The sequence below is a fragment of the Solea senegalensis genome, linkage group LG7, assembly GCF_019176455.1.
Source record: "Solea senegalensis isolate Sse05_10M linkage group LG7, IFAPA_SoseM_1, whole genome shotgun sequence".
In the NCBI taxonomy this organism is placed as follows: domain Eukaryota; kingdom Metazoa; phylum Chordata; class Actinopteri; order Pleuronectiformes; family Soleidae; genus Solea; species Solea senegalensis.
Window position 1 is genome coordinate 11,531,281 of NC_058027.1, and position 23,789 is coordinate 11,555,069.

Sequence of the window (23,789 nt, forward strand, 5' to 3'; positions counted from 1 at the left end):
TATTACGTAATAGACTGAATATGAGTGAACAAAGTGATTATCTCTATAGTTGCTGAACAACCAAGGATTTGTGTTCACAATCACAATTTCCCTCTTACAATATTAGTGTAATGTGTGCCTCTTCTTCCCTAAATCTCACTGAGATTATATATTTTTTATTCATTATTGTTTTTTGACTTATAAAATTAAATAAATATGTAGGCATTATTTCCAAGGAAGAAGGGAAACAATGCATTTGTTTTGTTGTTTTGTTTTGGGTTGTGGTGGATGCCTTGCATCAGGAAATTACATGAGGTTCCTATTTTGACAGCACATTGATCCAAAATCCAGAATGAACTTACTGGAAGGAACAAAAGCTGGAACTTTTGGAGCGGCCCACACAGTCCCCCACGTTCGACTGTGTGGGAGTCGTTGGGCCTTAAACAACAATGCAGCCTCAAAAGAAAAGTGAATGATTAAACCATATGAATATAAAAAGTAAGCTGCGATATCAAACACTCGATACATGCCACATTCACAGGATCTTTAATAGTGCACTTACATGAGCAAAAAGTCTGTAACTAATATTCTGCTCTCCACACAGTCTCCATGCTCTAATGTAGCCTAGTGTTTGCTCTCTGTATCCCATGTTGTGTTATTGATTATTCATTGTGGAATGTGAACTATTCCTATTGATTCCCCAACAGTTCTTACATTACCTACTTTATTTGAGATACTTTAGCTACTGATAAGAGTAGACAGTGTTCATCTTAATACTGTTGTCACTGTAATTATATTTTTCAAATGTTTCCTTTTTGACTTTTGAGTTCCAGATCATTTACACAAGTATTTTTTTATCCTATCCAGGAATGTCTGATAAGCCAGCTGTAGTTGTACAGAATCATGCACTCCCTCATCTATTGACATATGACCCCTTGTACAAATAAACCTGTCCATTGCTTCTCCCAATATGAGGTTTTCATTCCAGTTATTGACACAATTATTCCCAGAATCAACTGCTGCTCAGTCATTAGATGGCAGTTTTCTATTACAGTAATGATGCCAAATGTTCCCACAGTCCCATAGGATGGCCCCAAAAAATGAGAATGTACTTCCAATATAGGAAGTTGATAACACATAACTACTAGTAGTAGTGGAAAACAAAACAACTTCACTATGAATACACACATTATCAATTTAACGGCAAACACAGTTGTGTGCAGCAAAAAAAACCAACACGGTTTGATTTGCATAAAAAAGATATAAAACACAATAGATGTTTGTTTGTTAAACATCACAGATTACTTTGAAAAAAAAAGGAAATAAATGACACATTAAAACTCATTGATGTTTTATTCAAAATTAGTCTGTAAGTTTGACCAAATAATGGTTACATGGTTAAATTGAGATGGCTATGCTGATACATCACAAAACTGATTTGATAGATAATATGTCATGTCATACAAATACACTTTTTAAACATATGATACTGTAGCATGTTTATGTTTGATATATGGAGTATCCTTCAGTTACAGTATTACATTGTCATGAATACACATGTAGCATCACATAAGCAATCACTGTTTGGCAGATACATCACTGCAACTATGCTTCATAGTATCAGCTGAAACATTACAATTGGATTAAATGCAAATGTTAACCTTTAGTATACTACTTAGCTATATTACATAAATGCTATAAATGGTAAGTACTCATTTTCACCAGGTTATTTGAGGTTAAATGCTTGGTGATATCTGATCTGAATTACAGCCCCAGGAGTTGATAAATTGTTCATCTGATAAATGGTTGGACCAAGGATTTCTCACAGTCTAGAACTGTGCCAACATTAAAAAAAAACCTCTGTTCAAATTTGAAAAGAAAGGTCCCTTTATCCCTTTATCCAAATCACACAGTTAGGTTAGGTCACTTTTCCATTGGGGCCATTATTTTCTCGTATGCTCCTCAACTAGAAATCTTAAGAAATATTCTGATCAAAGCTGGGAGCGGACATGAGGATCCCAATGGCACAGAGGAATGTGATGATTGTGAAAGCCACAAGACAAACCCTGTCGATAACAGCTGCAGCAAATTTCCATTCATTGCTCACTGACTTGTTCTTATCTTGGTCACAGAAACGTTTGGCAATAAAGCGCACCTGTTCTAGGATCTTAGCTAGCTCTGGTTCCACGTTCTCCTCACCTCCCTTTCCACCCATAGTTTTGGTTGCTGGTGTGGTAGCATGACGCTCAATGCTGCTCAGGCTGTCCTCTTGAGCCTTGTTGTGACAGTCCGATTGCCCCTCATTCGGGCGCTTCATGCAAAGGAACCAGGCACACCAGTTCAGCAGAATCACACGGGTCTTTGGAATAAAAAAATATTGAATAAAAAGTAAATCAATCAGGCTTCTATAAAAAGTGCAATGTTCAATGTTCAGTCTTTAAACATGTTAGGAATCAAATGTAAATAGATTGTAGAATGTCTTGAGCAGAGGATGACGTCACACTTATACTTGTGAATACTTTGTGGAACCACAGGACCCTGAATATAATATGTTTACCATGTTCATGAGACAAGCACATTTAAATACTCCGCCATCATATCCACAACCCGAAATCTTCTGAAATCATCACAAGTTCCACTTAGACACAGCAAGTAAGAAAATAATTGACTTTACTGGATTCTTTTTCACAAAATTATCTTATTCTTTGCCAAACAAAAGTATCAAATGAGAAATATGAGACCAGGGATAATATTGGTCTGGCAGTTCAGAGATGGAGAGTCCAATGAGCTGCAAAAGGACTCCAACATTACCCAGACCTAGCCCTTATCCCCTTGTTAGTAGCTTGATGCATAGTTGCATACATAACCTTTTGACATGAAACTTTTCGTGGTCCATTTACATCTGGGCAAAGTCAACATCACACTTGTTTGTACTGACATGCTGGTGTTCAACTGCGAGTTGAGGTTTGCATATGGCACCTTGAACTTCCATATATTTGATGGAATACAAAAGGACAGACTCTACATAGTTGTAGCATTCTTTGATTTGATTATATCTGAAAACCTCACAGTACAGCGACAAATACATTCATTCAAAAAACACTACTGTCCATCCATCTTCTACCACTTTATCCTCCACGAAAAAGGCAGGGTAGAACCTGGAGAAAACCCATGTCACATTTGCAGAAAAACACTACTTTGTGTATGTTTATTAAGTGAGATCTTTCTTGACCACCTTGACACACTGAGCAGTTTTTTTGCTGCCGTTCTGAGGACCTTTCAGCATATTTCCATCTGAGATACAAATTCTCATAGCCTTACACAAGCACACACATGGACACAACAGACATCTTCAGAATAATACAATTCATAATAGTTGGAATGTACAATTTGCTGCTGCAAAGAAGTAAAGAGGTGTTAATATGCTGTTAACACTGTATAATGTATGCAGTATGTTAAAAATGTTGTAATTTGACATGAAACTCACCCATTTCGACATCTTCTCTCCATTGGGGTCCTGATGATGATACTGTAAAACTACGACTGTAGCAATTAATGAGAGACCAACAATAACCAAGGTAGCAGCAAAGTACTGAGCTGTGAAAGAGAAAATAGAGGATACAGTGAGATTGGAGGCATACACTTTTGTCATGCAGCAAAACACAAGCAGATAAAAGGAAAACATTGAGTACACAGAAGTACTCTATGGTCTTTCAATGAATTCAGTTTTTTGACTTCAATATTTTGACTCAGATCACCAAAAGAAACTAATATAAACACAGGATTGATTCTTAAACAAAGTTGCACTGTGCGTTATGGCATTTCTAACCCTAACCTTTTTGACTTCAGCCTGGCTTACCTATTAAAGGCACTGAGTCTGATGTGGCAGGCATGACCTCGGAAACCAGCAGCATGAAGACAGTCAGGGAGAGCAGGACTGTGATGCCTGGGGAAGGAAAACCAGATCACCGTAATGAGTGCTATAAAGAGTATTTCAATCACAGGTGTAATGACAGGGCTATATAGCCCTATTAATATTTATATTTATTTAGTTTTTTTATAGATAAATTATTCTTTAGACCTACATACATAGGCTACTCATAATTACCCATCCATAAAAAATGATCAGACTTCTCTTTATGTACTCGGTGGTATTCAGTGGTAAAGCGGGTTCCAATTAAAACACTTAACCCCAAGTTGCTACTAACAGCTGTGCTTTCAGTGGATGGGTATGTGCATTGTGTGACAGAAAAAGATGGACACTCAACACAGTAGAGGTGATGCATGAATAGATGTGCTGTATGAATGGGCACCAATGACAAGAAAAGAGATATTTTCAGTACTGTGCAAAAGCCTTGGGCCACAATTATGTGTTGCTTTAGCAATACTATACCCACGGTATAATTATTTCTCAGTCACTTCATTGGAACACGTCCAGAAAATATGGGACACAAGTTTTAAAATAACACATTAAATGAAAAAAAAGCTTCTAAAGGTTTGAGTGTCACATGTTAAGTATGACCTACCATTACACTTGAACAATGTGATCCTGGCTTTCTTAAACCTGGACTGGAACCCTAATTAATGTTAGTGGTAACACCTGTGTTTGTTCTACTATCTATTATAATATTCAAGACATTCTTGAGCATTACATACACATGTCGTATGAGTTAAAGTGATTGACAGCTTGCTAATATAGCAGCTGAAGTGGAATGGCTGAGCTAAAATCTATGACATATATAGATTTTGGCCCAAAAACACTGGTTTAACCTTGATTGAAGACATGCAAACTCCATGCAGAAAGACCCTTGTTCCAACTGGGGCTCAAACCCGAGTCTTCTTGCTGCAAAAGCAAGAGTGCTAACCACTACACCAACCTTGTGGCCCAAGTTAAAAAACACTTAATCAATTAGCTAAACACACGTAATGGTCCATACATCTGCTTTCAACTTGACACATTCATAAACTGGGCTCCAAAGAAACTAATACACAAGTGTCCAAGGCAAGGAAGGAAATGTGGGCCTCTCCCTGTGGAGGTGGACATGTTTTCTCTCAACAAGAAACTAAGGAAGAAGAAATGATTCACTTGGCTCAGTAGAAGGCTCCTGTGTGTGTTGGTCTACAGTATGAAACCTTTTTAAAAACTGAATATATACTGTATGTACAGTCTATATATATATATACATACATACATACATACATACATACATGTATGTATATACATACATACATATATATAAATATACATATGGACTGTACATAGACAGTCTGAATATACTGAAAACTGAATATACATATACATACATACACATATATACACATATTTATGTATATAGATAAAAAATATAGGAACGTTAAAACCATTTCATGAACTCACTTCATGTGTCTAATTCTCATTCACATCAGAAGGAATGCACATGCACACTTACATAACTTGTTTTGGATCATGAAGACGTCCAGCTGGAACCCGGGGGTCAAATGACTTGCAGAAGGCACACATAAATCAACCTCCACTTCCCCCACTTCCCCCACTTCCCCCTCCCCTACCAAGTTTTCCCAGTCCTCAGACAATTAGGTTAGTGTGATTACCAGCTTACATTGCAAAACCACAGAGTAAGTGGATTAATGACAATTTTGATTGATAAAATGACTGATTAAGAAGGGGGCAAATGGGCTCGAGTATTACCTCAATCAAGGCCACTAACTTTCCCAGTGTCAATATACTCACTCCCCTTTCTCCGTTTGTTTTTTTATATCCTGGATCAACACCATTGTACATCTATATGTGTATATTTTACACATATGGAAAAGCAAAAATATATGACCTATCTTAAAACTTAAGCAGCAACTTCCAGCACAACATCAAACTATGTTAATAATAATAATTACCAATTTGACAAATTGTATTCAGTTTCACTAATACATGAAAAACTAATAATTACCAATTTGACAAATTGTATTCAGTTTCACTTATACATGAAAAACTAATCAAATTCATTTTCAAAAACCATTATATAAACCATACATACATTTACCAATACAATACTAGAGTGACGCAGGGGCAGTTCAGCTGTATGTTGTGTGTGTGTGGTCTAACCCAGTGAAATCTTCTCCCCAGAATCAGCAGGCAGAAGGAAGACAAGCACAGCCATGATGGAGAGAAGGACACACGGGAAGAGAAGATTGAGTCCATAGAAGAGGGTCCGCCTCCGCATCCATACAGTGAAAGTGACGTCAACATATGGCTCCTCACAGCAAGCGTAGTGGACCTCGTTTCTCTGACCTGTGACCTCTGTGAGAGAAAAAAAAGCACAATACACTCTGTCCAAACTGGAGTGAAAAGGTACAGAGAAATGATTTCCCTCTGTGGACAAATAATTCTCCCACTGGTTCCTCTTACCAACAAGTTCCCACTCTGAGTTTTGAATGTAGGCATCGGTATCCACTGAAGTAAACTTCAAGTCCACCTTTAAGCCATTGTATGTCCACGAGCCAAACTTTAGCTCACATTTCTGCACATCGAAAGGGAACCAGCGCACATTGATGGAGCAAGTGCTCTTGAAGATCCCTGTTGCAGTTAGAAAAAGGTTAAACAATCAGACTGTGATTTGCATACATCATCTGTAGAAAGCTCGGGAAGAGAGAGAAAGCTCATACAGAGGTTTTACTCTGAGGAGATTTGGAGTGTAAGTGACATACCTTATAATAAGAGTAAAAGAATAATCGCACATGACTATTAGATGACTGTGGCCAATAATCCCTCTAAGGAGAGAGCCAGCTAACTAATTTCCATCCATATGAAATAAAACATGAGAAGTTGGCAGTTAAAATGGTTTGAACTCTTTCTCTGTGCCATGATGATGACAAACCTCAGCCAGGGAATGAAAGGAGAAGGAAGAGTGGACAAAAAGATGAACTCCCGTTTACATCAATGAAGCTCAGAGAATTAATCTACTTGCACGTGTGAAGCACAAGAAACAACTACATTCTTTGCAGCAGCAGTGTCATATTTGATGAGGGTTCATTTGGAACAAAGTTCCATATACATTGAATTAGTTGCTGAGGTACAGCTGACAAACGCTTGGTTATGGAAAAAGGAGCGAATAAAAGCCTGAATAAACGAGAGCAGTGATCACCAGCTGTGGGCACGATTGTGTATACGTGTGCGTGTGCGGGTTAATGATGAAAACACTGATCTACAATGGAGGCACTGATTAATACATTACATTACTCAAAGTGGACAAACAGATCATTACAGCTGTTTGATATTTTGGAAAACACAATATCTTTACTGGACATAATAACACTATACTTTCATGCCTGTATGCTCGTACCGTGTGAAGCCCTGGCCACAATTTAGCTGAGCATGCAAGTGTTTTTTCCTATTTAAATCAAATCACATTTTCTGATTTGAACCTTATAAGAATACTGACTAGTTGCTTTTTTTTGTTTTGTTTGTTTTGTCCCCCAGGTCCCCACATGTTTTTACAGATGGTGTTGAAGCACAGGCCAAAATGTCATAACTTGTTTTTATTTTGTTTAAAATAAAAATAAAAGTCAGTCTGTCAGTTTTATAGTTGTATTCAAGAGCAGATTATTATTCCAACCAGTGAAAGATGGTTAAAAGAGTAAGATAAATAAATGTTGCAACATCTATTGAAACATACTGGTTGTTTTGCTTCCAGTTCCCTTCTCCATCACCTTCCCTTTCCCAAACACTGTAGCACATGTTTTGAACATTAGTTATCCAAAAATCTTAATATTCCCACAGGGAAATCACTCTCACCTCTCACATGCTTTCTGCATGCTGATGTTAAAACCAGATGTGCATGTGGTTTGAATAATGATATTTTGTAAAACAAAAACAATAGACAAAACGCAGTTATGGGCTACTTCGGCCATTTTTGAGTGCGATAAATGTTTGGTGGCTGTTTATTCATTGTCGTTCTCTGTTAACAAAGCCTTTTTTTTAATTTAAACTATGATTTTCAGTCAGATTAAAGTGGAATTGAGATTGCTCTTAATGCAGAAAAAGCCTTGGATCCTATCTTTACAACCTTCAGCACAATAACTGGGGCACAAAGTAATATCTTTTAAAGTGATTGTTTTTTTATGTGGCTGTACATGTTACTGTTAGCACCACTACGTTGTCAACACTGACATTGTGCCAGTGCCGGAAACCATGCCTGAAAAACCTGGACTGTCCCTTTAAGTACCTGGGTATTTACCCGACATGAAGAATGAACTTTCAAAACTAATGAATTTACGGGAAAAAAAACACTGTTTCCCAGGGTGATATACTGCAGATTGTGCAAGAAACATATTTATCTTTCACATTTGCCTGCTTCTGGACAAACCCATAAGCCAGATTAGGACCCAGGGGAGGGGGGGGAGGGGTGCAGTGGCTTAAAATGCAAAAGAACAACACTGTCACCCATTTATTAAAAAAAGAAAAAAAAAAAGCTTTACTAAATAGGCCGGCAGCTTACTTATTGCTAATAAGTCATAAGCTGCTGTGAGGCATGCACTGAACTTCACAGATTGTGCGTAGGTAGGTATGTGTGAATGTCAATATCACAAAATGAGATTCTTCTGCTGGCTAAAACATGTTACTTTACTGTTTACTGTTGGTTCTTTAACTCATTATCCTCTTCTGTGAGGCTCCTGCTTTTGTGAACATGTGTCACCCACACTGCGTTCTGTGTTCATGTCAAATGTGCAGAGTTACTTTCTGAAAAGTGCGACAGAATCATGGGGCAGTCTGTCTTTTACAAAGACACATTGTTTTCAATATCACAGTTACACATGGAACTGAGGAAAAGCTTTTACCCACTGTGATCCTTAAAAGTGGAATAAAGCTGCAAACACATTTTTATCTTAGAGCAGTTTAAGTTGCTTTTAATTGATGTGTTGTTGTATATAGAATGCATCTAATGTGTGTCCTTTTAATGTGCTACTGTCTTTCCGGTTCTCTATTTCCTTGTTATTCATCTGTGTTTGACATTGAGCCACTCACCTGCAACTCATCTCCTCGTTTACTTCTGCTATTTATACTCTAGTTTCTGGAGTGCATCATGTCTACTTGTGTGGTTACGACCCTGTTTCCGTGATTGGCTGAGACTATTGCTTCTAGTATTTTTGTTCCTTTGATACTTTTTCTAGTCGCCCGTTTTCAGTACTCAGAGCTCTGCCTGCAAGCCGGCCAGCCTCTGTCCCCTGAGCTGTATTTTTCCTTTGGCTTGATTTTGTTTTGTTTTTCCCATAAACGATCTGGATTTCCGCTTCTATTGGGTTCAGACACTTTATTCTTTACAATTGTCAGTTTATTCTTTACAATTGTCACAATGTTGTTTTTTTGTAACACGATTCATAACATTTTAATCATAGCAGTATGACTGGCAATTTACAATGAACTTCTGCATGTTTTTGGACTGTGGGAAGAAACCGGAGAACCTGAAGAAAACCCCCCACACAGAAAGACCCCCTGACCTTATTGCTGTGAGGCAACAGTGCCAGCCACTACTCTGCCTTGTGGCCCCTCATTTTTACATATGTATTTTTTTTAATAACACATACTTCACATGGTTTATTATCATAAAATGATACTGATGTGGAAGTGCTGAGATTATGATTCCTACCTGGAGGCATGAAGGTACAGCTGCCGGAGTTGTTGACCAAAACGTTGGTGTGGAATGTCGCATCAAACCTTTCATCAGCACTGTGAATAGCAAGTTATTTGCAAATCATAAATTCAGCAACAGAGGAATACAGTATTACATGTACACCAATACAACCTTTGTGAAAAAACATTATTAATCATGAGGAAATCAATATAAACATGGAAAAGCCACAAGCAGCAAGATGAACAAATGTCGTGCAAAAAACACAAATATTACTCTAACTCTAATTTACTGCAGCAGAAACTCAACACATGAGAAGTCTTAAAGAATGCAACGTTTCCCTGGGGCTGGTTATTCAGTGTTTACACTCATTCCCTAGAAATCAATTAAAAACAAACCCCCCAGACATTAAGGCAGGGTTCAGCTGAAGTTGAAGCTTGAAACATAAATAAACAAGGCAATCGGAGATAGCAGACTTCACCCTCATTCACGCAACCAAGCACGGAGGGCAGGTCTGGCGAAAATACGATATTGGCATAGGGCTCGGACCCGTGTTTTCCACCAGAGCTCTATAGCACGCCTTAAGGCAAAACATGGATGGAGCAAGCCAAGATTAAGTTGCACAGAATTTCACGAAACTTGGTGGGAACTTGTAATAGCCCAAGACAAACAAAAAAGTAAATTGGGACCATGGCCTCGACTCAACAGGAAGTCGGCCATTTTGAATTTGGCGTCCATCTTCTTTAAATCTAAAGATTTGTGACTTTCTTATTCTCATTTTAACCGACGTCTAATTCATATGTACAAATTACAAATGTGTGTCATCAACAGCAACATGATTTTATGATTTTAACCATTTTTAATTCTTTTAGAACCAGCCAGCAGATTTGTGCTGATAACACCTACCTGTTATAGAGCAGAATGTCTGGTTTCCAAACGAGATTGGGAGGAAGCCTCACGTTGGGAACACCTGGATATTTTTTTGGATCCCACTGGAGTTTATAGTCATTCCATCCCTGGGGGAATGGATACATAACACATTAACATGTCTTCTTTAATCATAGTAGTTTGTTTATAAATTCAGCATGTTTTTGTGGCAGAGACTGTTGGTAGAGTAAATGACAACCGTTGTGTGGAAGATCATGCTAAACACTGAGGTCACTCTGTTTAATCTTAAGACAAGTTGAAGATTTCAAGTGCAGTGATTAGGGCAGTAATAATTCTAGATTAGATAGGAGACACTGATATTCATTTGGCAGTGAAGAGAAATTCATGCATCTCAAACCAAATAATAATAATGATAATAATGCTTGTGTGATGACATTACTATGTGCTCTGTGTCAGAGCTGAACAAGAACTAGTATCACACACTAAACAGGCTGTGAAAAAACGTTATATATAGCTGCACCGAACCTCACCACACTGTGGACTGTGGAGGATCAAAAATAAAAAGACTGGGCGCTAATTAGTATGAAAACATGTTTTAACACAATAAATTTGTATACTATGAAGTAAACAACAGAAATGTATACTATAAACACCACAAATCGAGGCTTAAGTAAAAGGTAAAAATCATACCAGTTGCAGCCAATTGTTGGTTATAAAAACCTGGTTCTTCTCATCCTGTTCGAAAGCAACATTATATTATTAAAACAAAAGCATGTTTACATTTAATGTATGTGTGATTAATGCATTATTTTTCAAACTGGACCGGTGTGAGTGGAGAGCCAGTGTTCACATACCACATCCATGATCTGCAGGAAGGACAGGCCTACATTAACAGTGAGTGCTTCAGAGTCATTATTGACAGGTCTATCCAGTTTGCTGTAATCCTTCATCAGGTCTGTTAGCAGTCTGCGCTCATTTGGCCCTTGATGGGAAACTACAGACAACAGAGGAAATTGGACAGTGAATATTGTGATCACTTCAGAAACCTGACCCCGTATGCAAACTTTAGTTGTAAATCTAGAAGATAATTCATAATGGTGGTACTTGTACCTTCCATACAGCTATAAAGAATTGGCTAAATACATCATAATGTATCATTATTATTATTATTATTATTGTTGCTACAGCACATCCAAGTGTTTCTCACAGAGTGTCAAAAGGTTTTTCAAGTTACCTCTACAACTGGTTTTCAAAGATCCATTTTTTTAGGATGCAATGGTTACACCAACAAAAGGTTGCTCCACAATTTCAAATTAAAGAAACTCCAAAACTGAATTTGATTTCAGTGCAAAATTTCATCCTGAAGCCTGAACACATAAACTAAACTTACAGGTTTTATACTAAATCCCTGCTACTAGATGCTGGACTACCACTACGCTCTGTGGGAAATACATTTCTTTTGTTTTATGTTTTACACTTTATTTGACGTTAAATTGTGGTATAGTCTAACATAGTGGTGGTTGGTGAAACTGATGCCGTCCAAGCAAGACCATCATCCAACTAACAGACGAAGAATCAGACATCTGCCACTCGTTTAACACACTCACTTCTTCATCGTTACATTATGGAGCATTTTTGGCATCATCCATCACTCAATTCTTTTTCTCTATGTTGCATCTGTTTCTTCCATTGACAAAAAGACACTGACAGATTTGCTGAAAGGACATCTTTGTCCACGTCTAAATTCCATGTGTACCCCCCAGCAACCAAACCATAATCACATTTTAGATGATATACGAGTGAGAAACTGTGCCAAGACTTTTCTCTAAAGCCTCTCGCTACACTTGTAAATTAGCATTAGACTACATATAGAACATTTGTGATATATGGCAGATGTGTTGCAGACAAAGTCTTCGCAGTGCGGCAACTGTCGATCGGTGGTGGTAGAATGACTTGTCTTTCAACTGGAAGGTTGTGGGGTCAATTTCCAGTCAGCATGCTGATGTGTCCTTGGGCAAGACACTTAACCCCACATTGATTCTCACGGCTGCAGCATGGGAATGGGTATGAAAGATGTGTGATAGAAAAATAGGCTGCACATAGATGTGCTGTATGAATGTATGGGTGAATGGGTGTGAATGGGTCAATGACAAAAGTGTCATGTAAAAAGCAGCTGCGAATGCGATATTGGCATCGCACCAGAGCTCTATAGCACCCCCAAAATGGCAAAATGTGGATGGAGCGCGCCAAGATTAAGTTGCATGGATTAAGCAGCTTTGAGTGGTCATCAAAACAAGAAAAGTGCTATATAAATACAGACCATTTAACATGTTCATCTTAACCAAATGAAACAGCCATAATTATGTCAGAGGGATGGACAATGTCAATAAATTGAATTGAATTGAATTGAATTGAATTGAACTGAACTGAATTGAATTGAATTGAATTGAATTGAATTGAATGCCTTTATTGTCATTGTACTCTAAACAATACAGCAAAATTAGGAGTGCTACTCCACTGGTACAGTACAATAAATAATAAAAGAACAGAAGGAGTCCAATTATAAATAAAGTGTATGTATTGATGTGCAAAAAAAAAGTGTCAGTGAGTGACTGGGTTTGTTCAGTGGCATTTGGAAAATGAAACTATTTTTGAATCTAGTAGAACTGGAATTTTATGGACCTATAACACCTACCAGATGGGGGACATTTGAAACAGGTGGTGGCCAGGGTGTGTATTGTCCTTGATGATGTTTTTGGCTCATGGCGCATGTTTTGATAGTTTTAAGAACCAATTGCCATTTACAGATTAGTTTGGAATGCATGGTATTCATGTTCACTCTTCCAGACTGAGCACCAAAAGCAGCAGGCTTCAGACATTGCCATAGAAACGTGATCGTAAAATAGTGTGAAAGGCACAAGGACAACACTGTTACTATGCTTGTAAAAAAGAAACCTTTGTTTTCTGTTTTTGTTCACGTTAGAGTCTTTGAATAAAGAGCAGAGTGTGACAATTTGGGTGCAAGTTTCCAATTTGATTTATTCATGAGATATCACATAGCTGTCAAGACCCCTTGAACTTAACCTTTGGGTTATGCCAGGCACATCCTTATTTTTGGATATTTATTCCATATTAAAAGTTATTTATTCCAGTGAAAAGTTGTTTTCTTCAACTTAATGGTTTTGCTCCTGTTGATTACTGTTAGCAGGGTTTCTGTTTCACTTGTGTCTTGTTGTTTCCTGTTTTATTTTTATTTTGTAGTATACATCTTATCCTCATCCTTATATGGCTCACCCATGTCTAACGGCTTCCATCTGTGTTCAATAATCCCACCATGCTCTGTTTCCCTGTGTTTGAAGATAGTAGTGCAGTACCTGTACCCGTTCTCTCACATTTCTCACCCAAACAATGTCAAAATTGTTACTGACCACACTGGTGCTTTGTAAATTGCCTGCCAATGTTGAAGCCTGTTAAATAATCCACTGGACAGTTATGTTATGCAAATCAACAGATGTTCCTTGCGTTTATATGTGTTTTTCTTTATACCATCTCCTCCTCTGTTGAATAGTTTTTGCCTTATTTGTGTTTAGTTTCTTTAAAACGTTTTGTTTGTTGGGCAATACCATTTATGGGTCCTATGGGTCAGCAGGTTCTTTTTTGATTTTAAATCCCCTTTTTGGGGTATTCATCTGGCCAAAGTCCCTGGAGTACGTGGTGGACATAAGAGAGGACATGGACAGCGTGACTTCAAACCACCACTGGGAGTCACAGCTGACCTGTTCTTCAAGGACATAGGCCTTGTTAAGATTATAACCCAAATCTTATTTTTAAGAATGTCCAGATTGTATCTAGCCTGATTTTTTTGGCAGTCTGGACGGGCTGAACAATTCATCGAAACTTCAGGAGGTGCAATATTTGTTAAAGCCAAATAAATATCATTTTAGATTAATTACTGAAGAGAACATCTTGATCTGCACAAATATCACACAGTAATCATTTTAAACGTGTGTTTTTCAAATGAAAATGAGAACAATGATGTCAAAATGATCATTCCCTCTGACATTGCGAATCATATCATATCACAATTCCTGTCAAAATAATCACAATTAGATATTTATTCAAAATAGGTCAGCCCTAATACAAACCACATATATTTCGAATGTGATTCTGATCATATTTTAGTTTTGTAAGTTTTAAAACAATGCATTTTGATAATCAAATGAATGTTTTGTGTCCATAACTTTGAAAAATGACAACACAGTTCTGGATATAGTGTCAAAGAGATTGTAAAAACAAACAAATAAACAAACAAAAAAACGATTACAATTAAGTATCCTGCTACATTAACTCAGACATTCATGTTATTGTTTTAAAGTTAAAGAAAACATCCAAACCTTATAAATGTTTTCAGGGTACACCAAATACCAAATACAAATATATTATCATTTATTGTGGACTGTACATGAAGTGTTGAACATGCTCTGTGGACAATAGTTGATGAAGTGAAGGTGGATTAAAATGAATTTAAAATGAAAAAAAAAAACCTGACGGATGAAGCAGTTATGGCTGAGATGATCCTACCTTTGACTGAGCTGGCGACGACAGCGACAACGAGCATTAAATGTAACAACTCCATGATGAAGCGTGTCAGGAGTGAAGGAAAGAAAGAGATTACACAGATTCTTCACTTCCCTCCAAACGTGCGTGTGTGCGCGTGCACTCAACGGCTCCTCCTCCTGATGACCTGTGACACTTCAGCAGGAGTATTCAATTAAAATACCGTCCGTAAAACCGACCACTTTATTAGGTACACCTGTGGAGTTTTTTTTTTTTACACGTATGTGTAAATAACAAGCATTGCGTAAAGTTGTGATTCATCTATTTTATTCTTAAACTTTTATCAAACTAGGAATAAGGCCCATTGAGATAAAAGAATACCTTTTTCAAGAGAGATTTACGGTGGCCCTGAAGGTAATCACCCCCATAAAAAGGAAAACACAACAAATAACAAAACTCATTTACTAATAACTAAACACAGAACCACAATTCATAGCTTAAAACCAATGGCAACATAAAAATGTGATCAATGGACAATAAGAGGAATTAAGTATATTGTTTTATTCATTGACCATTTTAAAGCAAATGTTTATTTCTGTTGAATGTTGTACAAAAAAAGGATAGAGAAACAAATGAGACAAAATTAACATTTTTATTTGTTTTAAGGTTTTTAAAATAAATAAATAAACTAAATTGTTATGTTTATTTTAGTTTTATGTTGCTATCAAGGGTGTGGTTGAAGATGTAGGTAACTTGAAATTTGTTCACGTAAGGGGGCACATTCTTCTAACTACGTCGAATTGAAATATGTATTATGCATTTATATATCAATTTCTTATAGTATTATTGTGCACTTTCATGAAAGGAACAAAAATAAAAAATACAATTTATTTTCAATTTATTATTATTTTTAAAACAAGTAATTAAAGCAAGCAACAAAGAAAAGAATGAAACATGCCACACTTTGCATGGGGATGCTGAATAAGTTGTCAAGCATCAAACTGAGCAAAACAAGGCGACCTCTGCTGGCCAATGACCAGCTATTTTAAAACTGCACAGTGCATGTTTTCATTAATAAGTGCACATGCTGTCACTTCTTCTCCCTGTCCACACAAAGTATATCCCACAGTCAGAGATATAGCAGCTTCTTATGATTTATTAAACAGATTATCAATGTAAATAATATGGTGCACTATACGCTTCATAGAGGATAAATGAACAGTAGTTATATTTTGTCTAGCTGGCACAATTTTATAATAATTTAGATTTAGGGATAGATTTGTTGAATTTGTTATTGTTAGCTGTGCACAAAAGAAAATGTATTACTGTACTGAAAATGTATGTACTGTAGTCAACTTAAATCCATTTACATATTGAAAGTACAATAATTTAATGCATCTTACTGAAGGTTATCTCATGTCTTAAGGTGGTAAATTTCACTACCCCCACTGCATATGCACATATTTGCATGAACAGGCAATACAAGAAGGTAAACATAAATACTATAATTATTTTGCTCACTAATGCACTGTGGAAAGTGTCAATAATTACTGTGCCAATCATTTTTACTGAGCCTTTATCAGGCTGACAGAAGGATAATTAAACACTGCAAGTCTTTGAATAACCTTGTTCATATTTCCATTATAATTATGTACATGACACATACCAGTGGAAAGAGAGCATGTATGCTCCCCCTCAACATGTGTGACATTGGTATTTAATATTTAGAATACTGACAACGCTTATGTATAATATGGGTTTCCAGGAAGCTTTGTCTGTACATGGACAGTAATATTATGATAATGCAGTTTTCCCAAAACTGTGACATTTGAGTTAATTTTCCTTTGATGTTTTGGTGCATTAACAAACATTAACAGAGAAATAAGAATAAAGAAGGCTCAGTCAGGATTAAGATTGTAGCAGAATAAATTAAGAAAAGCAATTACTTCACAATAATTAGCAAAGACAATGCATTGTAATATTGAAGTAATTAAGTAACAATCTTGGATAGTAGTTCTTCCTAATTACACAATTAAGTCATTAGGAAATGTTTGTACAAAACAAAACTCGTGGTTTACCATCAGTCACTCCTCTGAAGCACGCTGATTGGTGGACCAGATAGAGGGGCGGGGACTAGCCATGATACAGGAAGTGAAGAGGAACGACTGTAGCAGCAAGAGGAAGTTAGTTATCTGTCAGTTTAATACAGTAAGAAATAATCGAGCGGGATTCCGATCACCGTCCCTGGTTTGATTCCAGTTCTCGATCAGGAGACACAACACATGCTGACACCAAACACTGAGCCGGAAATGAGCTCCGTGCGGAAACGTCGAGGTACCGATTTACGCGGGACAAAACAAACCAGGTTAGAGGGAGTGAACTGTCAGGCTGTCAGTGGAAGCGTGTGACACATATAAACACACGCCTTTAGTGCGACCTTTGCAGCCGTGTACTCGATTCATTTGTAAAATCGTTTGTTGGAGCCACAGTTTTTATATTGCTTTCATTCAACCAACCAGCATCCTAGCTAAATATACATGATCATTCAATTAGGTCGATCTATGTAATAATGATGACGATATGCATGTAAAAGATTAAGTTGTCTTAAACTTACATTTATAAATGTATATTATTGTTATTATCAAACTATTTTGGCCTGCAACAATTAATCGATTACTAAATTAATCGTCAACCTTTTTAATAATCGATCATTTCTGAGATTTTAATTATTAAAACAAGCTTTCTGATTTTTTAGCTTCTTGAATGTGATTTTTTTCTTATTTCTTTGCTCCATATAACAAAGAAATGACTAAAACTGAATCATTTTGGTTTGTGGACAAAACAAGACATTCGAGAGCATCATCATTTCCAGGTTTGGTAAACACTGGTCCACATTTTTCTACATTTTCTGACACTTTACAGACCAAACAAGTAACAAAATAATTGACAGATGAATCGATTTTGAACTTTTCATTAAATAACGTTAGAGAAATCTCTCAGTAAGGGCAAACCTCTGACAGTGTTGCTCATTTTTTCACAGATCACCAATTTTTCCCCCTTAAATCGTAACCTACACATTCTGAAAATGTCATCCAACTCTGTCCCTAACATTTTGAGTTCTGCTGCTCACAGGCAGACATTCAGACAAATGGTAATAATATGGGGCCAAAAACCACAACACATTTATTATGTTCTGGATTTACTTATTATCATTTAGCTGTGAATTGAGATTGTAGATTGACTAATTATTGTCTGGCAGAGAGTTGACAGAAGTGTAGTTTTTGATCATCTTTAGTGTCCTATCTGTACTGTTTATAGAATTCAGACTTTTGCTTGCTACATGTTAAATCCAGCCAGTCAGAGTGAGCTGAGCTTCCCACAGTTTATTCAGTCACACTCATCCTCGGAGAGATGGTGTTTGGCAGTAAGTAAATTGCACAGCTGCACACATTGCTCAGTAATATGAATAGGCCAGTAAATCCACAGCTGCTGATGCAAGCGACATCCAACAATGATTTTTCCAAATGTGCAGACATGATCTTCTCACGATTGTTATCTTGTCAAACATAAACATGATGGTTTATTTACTCTATTTATTTGCTGCTGTCACCTCTTTCCCCCTTTTTACCATAGTATGATTTGTTTTAATTGTATTTGACCTGTTGATATGCATTTTCACTTATTTACACTTATTGAAGGAAGGGAATGACCAAGCAGTAACTAGAAAAATGTTTACTGCAGATGTGTTTCTTGACAAAAGTGTCCTGCACTTTTACTAACCACCTTAGTGAACCTTACTATACCTGCAGAATTATTATGTTGCTTCATTGGCTTTCTTTCAATCACTGTAAATGTGTGTTGACAGCACCTCAAGTGGTTCGAAGGAGAATGTGCCACAGAAGAAAAGACAGTGCTTCCACTTTGACCTGTGGTTCTGTCTAACTCTGCAGAACTGGATACTGGACTTTGGAAGGCCTATTGTCATGGTACATTTTTTTTTTCTTTTAAATAAGGCAACAGTGAAATGATAAATGGTTGTTTACACCTCATTTCAAGAAACTGTGAATATGTTATCATATGTATTAGATCATACTTCCTCTGGAATGGTTTCCGCTGAACAAGCCCAGTGCTGGAGACTATTTCCACATGGCCTACAATGTTATAACGCCATTCCTCATGCTCAAGGTAAGAACTAAACTATGTTGATGAATGTCCATGGTTTGGTTCACACCTCAACTGCAGACGTGATTGCTCGATCATGATTGGACCAAAAAGGTTCATGCAGCTGAAAAGGATTTAAAAAAAGAAGTTTGTTTTTATGCATTCAAGTGTTGACAGTGAAATACTTTTTTATCTACTCTATTAACAAGAGCTCAACAGACTGGCAAGCATAAGGAGACTAATAAAATAAATATTCAGCAAGAGGTTGTAAAGCTACTTGTCCATTTAGTATATTATGTAATACATTTTGTAACTTTTTCTCAATATCAGATTTATCAAGGCCGCAAGGGATTCAAACTTGAATAAATAGTCTAAATAATTGCATATAAAGGTTTTTATATATGTAGGCCTTGACACCACCTCCACCTATTTAATTCTTAAACAATCCGTGTAATGGCACCACAGGCTCCAATGAGTTTGTTTACTTGAAAAGTGTGAGGATTCAATAAATTGTATGTAAGAAAAGCCAAGGATATAGCCTCACTGTTGTAATGCAGTAGTTGTTTTAGAGTGAACTGATTATCAGGTTTATTACTACTCCCTTCAGCTGATTGAGCGCAGTCCCCGTGCACTCCCTCGCTCGACTGTCTACCTCTGCATCATCACGTTTGTCATGGGAGCCAGCATCCACCTGGTTGGAGACTCTATTAATCACCGGCTCATCCTAAGTGGCTACCAGCTCCACCTGTCAGTCAGAGAAAACCCTATCATCAAAGACCTGAAACCGACTTCACTGGTAAGTTTGAGTTGGGTATAGTTTTACTCCGTAGTGGGTACAAAGGGACTACTGACATACAAAGTCAGGACGCCTTCTCAAATGCAATAAAAACTAAAATCTGTAATTTGTTGAATGACTTGTGCATTTATTTAATTACGGAGAAAAAACTTGTGGCCATGACATATTGATCTCATGAAATATTCATTTGTGGCCACCGAATAGATATATATCTGAAATGTAAATACCTTTGAGGGCTGCTTAAGCAAAAAGGGGCACAAGAGAGCTGAAGCTGCACGATGGATAGAGATAAAGTATTTCAGTTTCAGTTTAGAATGGGAATGACTTACAAAGATATTCTCAATAGCCTGGCATTACAAAGAATAATTATTGCCGAAGTAAAGTTTGAAAGATATTCACAAATTCAAACTTCCAGGATCAATAACACTGTTGAAATCATAGTGAAAAGACCCGTAAATGTCACAGTGGTACAGAACATGATAATACACGGTCACTGCACTCCAGTCTCACTGACGACTGCACGTAGAGATCAATGGAGTTTCTCCAGGAATTTTTTTAGATACCAATTGGAGCAGTTTTGCAAGTGGACTGTTTGCCCATTCTTGCTGTGTACAAGATTTGAGTTGCTCAACAGTCTGTGGTTGCTCGTGTCTGATTCTTCTCTTCATAATGTGGCATACATTTTCAATAGCAGGCAGACCTTGACTCCATTCAAGCACATGCACTCACTGTCTGTGAAGCCACACTGTTATAACTGCCATTGTCCTGCTGAATCAGACATGGATTGTCTGAAAAAAGATGTATCGCTAAAATTCCAATATAAGCATTTTCTTCAAGTCTACCTTCACATATATGCAGATCACCCATGTTGTGGACTATCATCACACATGCTGGTCTTTGCACCTTTCCTTGATCAGCCTGGATGTCTGTTTAATCTTCGGCACATTTGTAGATTTCTAAGTTACCACATGAGATGCCATCGGATTATTAATTTATACTATAATGCAAGGTTATAACCTTGAAGATAAAATGTTTTCAATATGAAATTATCACTTACTTTAATTGGAATTGAACATATAACAATCAAAAATAAATGCATTCAATTGCAGCTTTTGTGCTTTGCTAATTGTGCTGTTTTGTTTTTTATTAAACTGCATTTTCTTTTCTTCTTTTTTTTTCCTTTTTTTTACAAAATAATGAGCAGTCAGGCTTACTTTGTACTTCCTGAAAAGCAAAGCAGCCATTTTTGGACCATTGACAAGCATACACAGGTCAATGGGAGAAATTAGGAAAAGTCCAGAAAATAAAGATAAATGTAATTTACATTAAATGTGATGGATGAGGAAGAAAAACTGTAGGTTTTGTTGTAATCATTCTTCTTACCGTACTCTGTCTGTACATGTTGTGAACAGTAGGTGGCAGTGTTGCATTAGGTAGAGCTGCAGGGCTGAAGTTGGCCAAAGCACTTCCACAGAGGTTTTTAGCAATTATACAACCCTTCATTCTTCTCTCCACAGATCGACTCTTTTGAGCTGTTGTATTATTACGACGAACAGTTGGGACATTTGATGTGGTATGTGTTTCAGATCATTTCCTTTGGACCATCTGTTGTCCTGTTAGGTTTTAATATTTGTGAGTGAAGAAAGGGCTTTTTGATAAATGACAGGTTTAACCCAAAAAAATAACTGTATCCCTGTCTATAACCCTTAATGCCCTTTGCATAATTCATTTTTTTTACAAAGAAATATCTCAAATACAGTACTGTGCGAAAAGTCATAGCGTTAGCAATGCTATTATGACCATACAGTGAAATTGTTTTTCAGTCACACTATTGAATAACCTCCAGAAAATAACATATATCTGGTTTCTAAAATAACAAATGCTCTGAGGGAAAAATGTTTCTACAGGTTAAGGTGTCAAGTATTTAGTGTGACCTCCCCTGACTCTTGAACAATAGCATCCTCTGTACAGTTTAAACACAAATCTGTGTGTCTTGTTATATTTCAGGTATATTCCTTTCTTCATCATACTGTTCATCTACTTCACCGGCTGCTTCACCGAGTCAGACCAACAAAAAAAGTTGCCCATATGTGGTTGGCTGTTGCTGGGACCTAGCGCTCTCTACTACTGGTCAGTTGCATTTTAAATCCATGTTAAGTTTCTGTACATGTCTCTCATGGATGCAAAGCTGTGCCTCTGCAGTTTATATGAAACTGTCACAGGACAAATCTGATGATGGTCTTTAGTCAGTTCACATGTCAAAGAAACAATTTTTACAGTGTAAGTTTTCCACTCTGTGATGTAACACAAAGAGAGCAAAAAGGGATGTTTATGCACGGAAACACAAACTAGAGATACAAATCTGTATCCGCATCACCACCAAAATCTAATAGCCTACATTCCACAAAAATGTAATCCCAAACAATCCTTGACTTTAATTACTCTCAGACAAATGCAGCCAACGACTTAACCTCCTGAGCAGAGGTAAAGAATAGAATCAGACGACTTTGGGTTTTATGAGGAGAAACAAGATTTGATATATTACTATTTGATTAATAGAGCAGACTCAGACTCATAATGACACTGACTCTGCTAACCAAAACACCACCAAACATTTTCTTTGTAAAACACTTTGATGCAGTATTGTGCTTATACCAGTCTGCTGGTTGTATTATAGCAGAAGTGGACAGTTGTAATGTAAATGAGTTTTTCTGTCTGAGTTCCTCTGACATCTCCTTTTCTTTCTCAAGGTACTTGGTTACTGAGGGACAAATCACTGAACTTTTCCTCCTCACCTTCGTTGCCATGGTTGCCATGGTGATTTATCAACAGCAAAAAGGCCTCAGCCCTGACAGCAACGGCTTATTCCTGCTCTGTAGCTTCAGTGTTACTGTGCTCCTAGTGGCACTGTGGGTGGTCTATCTATGGAATGACCCAGTGCTACGGAACAAGTATCCTGGACTCATGTATGTGCCAGAGCCCTGGTCCTATTACACGTTACATGTCAAGAACAACCACTGACCCACACATGCTCCAGATCTGCATTACTCTGAGTCTGAGGAAGAACAAATTGCCTCCCTGTCATGTTTTTATGAACCATCTCTTCGTTTTCCAGCCAGATGTCCTGTGACTGAGGCGCTGTTTGAAATTTGATGAAAATTATTTCTGTGCAACAACAGCCTCACTGTCTGACATATGGTGCTGCTGGCGTCAGACTGGAATTTTTTCCTTTTCTTCTATTTCTGTGCTAATACAAGTGGGAGTTGTTGTGTTGTGTCTCATTTTGCAAATGTGCATCCAGATTTGCAAAACTTGTCTGGATATGGTGACATAAGAACCGAGATTATGATGCTGTGGGCCTTCCCTCTGCTTTACCTCACACTTGTGCTTTACACTCACACACTCCATGGCTTGGGGGTTTTTTTTGTAAGAAAATTACCAATGTTTAATTGGACTCTGGTTAACCCCAATAGATTCATTTTTCAAAATTGATCCCACAAATTGGGTAAATCATCTTCATGCCCCTCTCAGCTTTTGTGAATCTTTGGGAATTTGAGGCATTTGCAAGGTCTAAAATTCAAAATGCTCACATTAAGTGCAGTTGAATAACAGGTATAAAACGCCTCATCCACAGGTTTCTGCCTCAGGTGTATATTAAATGGTCAATCACAACACAATAAAGTATTGAATAAATATTAAATATTAACTGAATCTAAAAATGCACCTCATTAACACACACACACACACACACTGTTTTACACTGTCTTGATTAAAATAATCTACTTCAG

General features: G+C 37.2%; 2 protein-coding genes across 2 annotated transcripts; one reads left to right on the plus strand and one right to left on the minus strand.

Annotated features, from left to right (window-relative positions):
• Positions 1 to 1,318: 1,318 nt before the first annotated feature.
• LOC122772604 (neuronal acetylcholine receptor subunit alpha-7-like) lies at positions 1,319 to 15,152 on the minus strand. The gene is made up of 10 exons (XM_044030786.1): positions 15,069 to 15,152; positions 11,342 to 11,481; positions 11,178 to 11,222; positions 10,506 to 10,615; positions 9,618 to 9,697; positions 6,380 to 6,547; positions 6,077 to 6,271; positions 3,839 to 3,925; positions 3,467 to 3,576; positions 1,319 to 2,338 (listed from the first exon to the last, which is right to left on the minus strand). The coding sequence occupies exons 1-10, from the start codon at positions 15,121 to 15,123 to the stop codon at positions 1,955 to 1,957; spliced, it is 1,374 nt and encodes a 457-aa protein (XP_043886721.1). The 5' UTR covers positions 15,124 to 15,152; the 3' UTR covers positions 1,319 to 1,954.
• Positions 15,153 to 17,203: 2,051 nt separating this feature from the next.
• On the plus strand, positions 17,204 to 23,788 carry cln6a (CLN6 transmembrane ER protein a). The gene is made up of 7 exons (XM_044029998.1): positions 17,204 to 17,409; positions 18,910 to 19,030; positions 19,131 to 19,229; positions 19,813 to 20,001; positions 21,519 to 21,574; positions 22,009 to 22,131; positions 22,752 to 23,788. Exons 1-7 carry the CDS (start codon positions 17,327 to 17,329, stop codon positions 23,020 to 23,022), a joined length of 942 nt encoding a protein of 313 aa, XP_043885933.1. The 5' UTR covers positions 17,204 to 17,326; the 3' UTR covers positions 23,023 to 23,788.
• The last annotated feature ends 1 nt before the right edge of the window (position 23,789 follows it).

Excerpts from the sequence above, each read along its gene's own strand:
- LOC122772604 (XM_044030786.1), bottom strand. The coding sequence starts at position 15,123 with ATGGAGTTGTTACATTTAATGCTCGTTGTCGCTGTCGTCGCCAGCTCA. Across the intron at positions 9,698-10,505 it reads GACATTCTGCTCTATAACAG|TGCTGATGAAAGGTTTGATG; the intron begins GTAGGTGTTATC and ends TGCTATTCACAG. Across the intron at positions 3,577-3,838 it reads AGACTCAGTGCCTTTAATAG|CTCAGTACTTTGCTGCTACC; the intron begins GTAAGCCAGGCT and ends TCTCTTTCACAG.
- cln6a (XM_044029998.1), top strand. The coding sequence starts at position 17,327 with ATGCTGACACCAAACACTGAGCCGGAAATGAGCTCCGTGCGGAAACGT. Across the intron at positions 19,230-19,812 it reads CGCCATTCCTCATGCTCAAG|CTGATTGAGCGCAGTCCCCG; the intron begins GTAAGAACTAAA and ends TACTCCCTTCAG. Across the intron at positions 21,575-22,008 it reads CAGTTGGGACATTTGATGTG|GTATATTCCTTTCTTCATCA; the intron begins GTATGTGTTTCA and ends GTTATATTTCAG.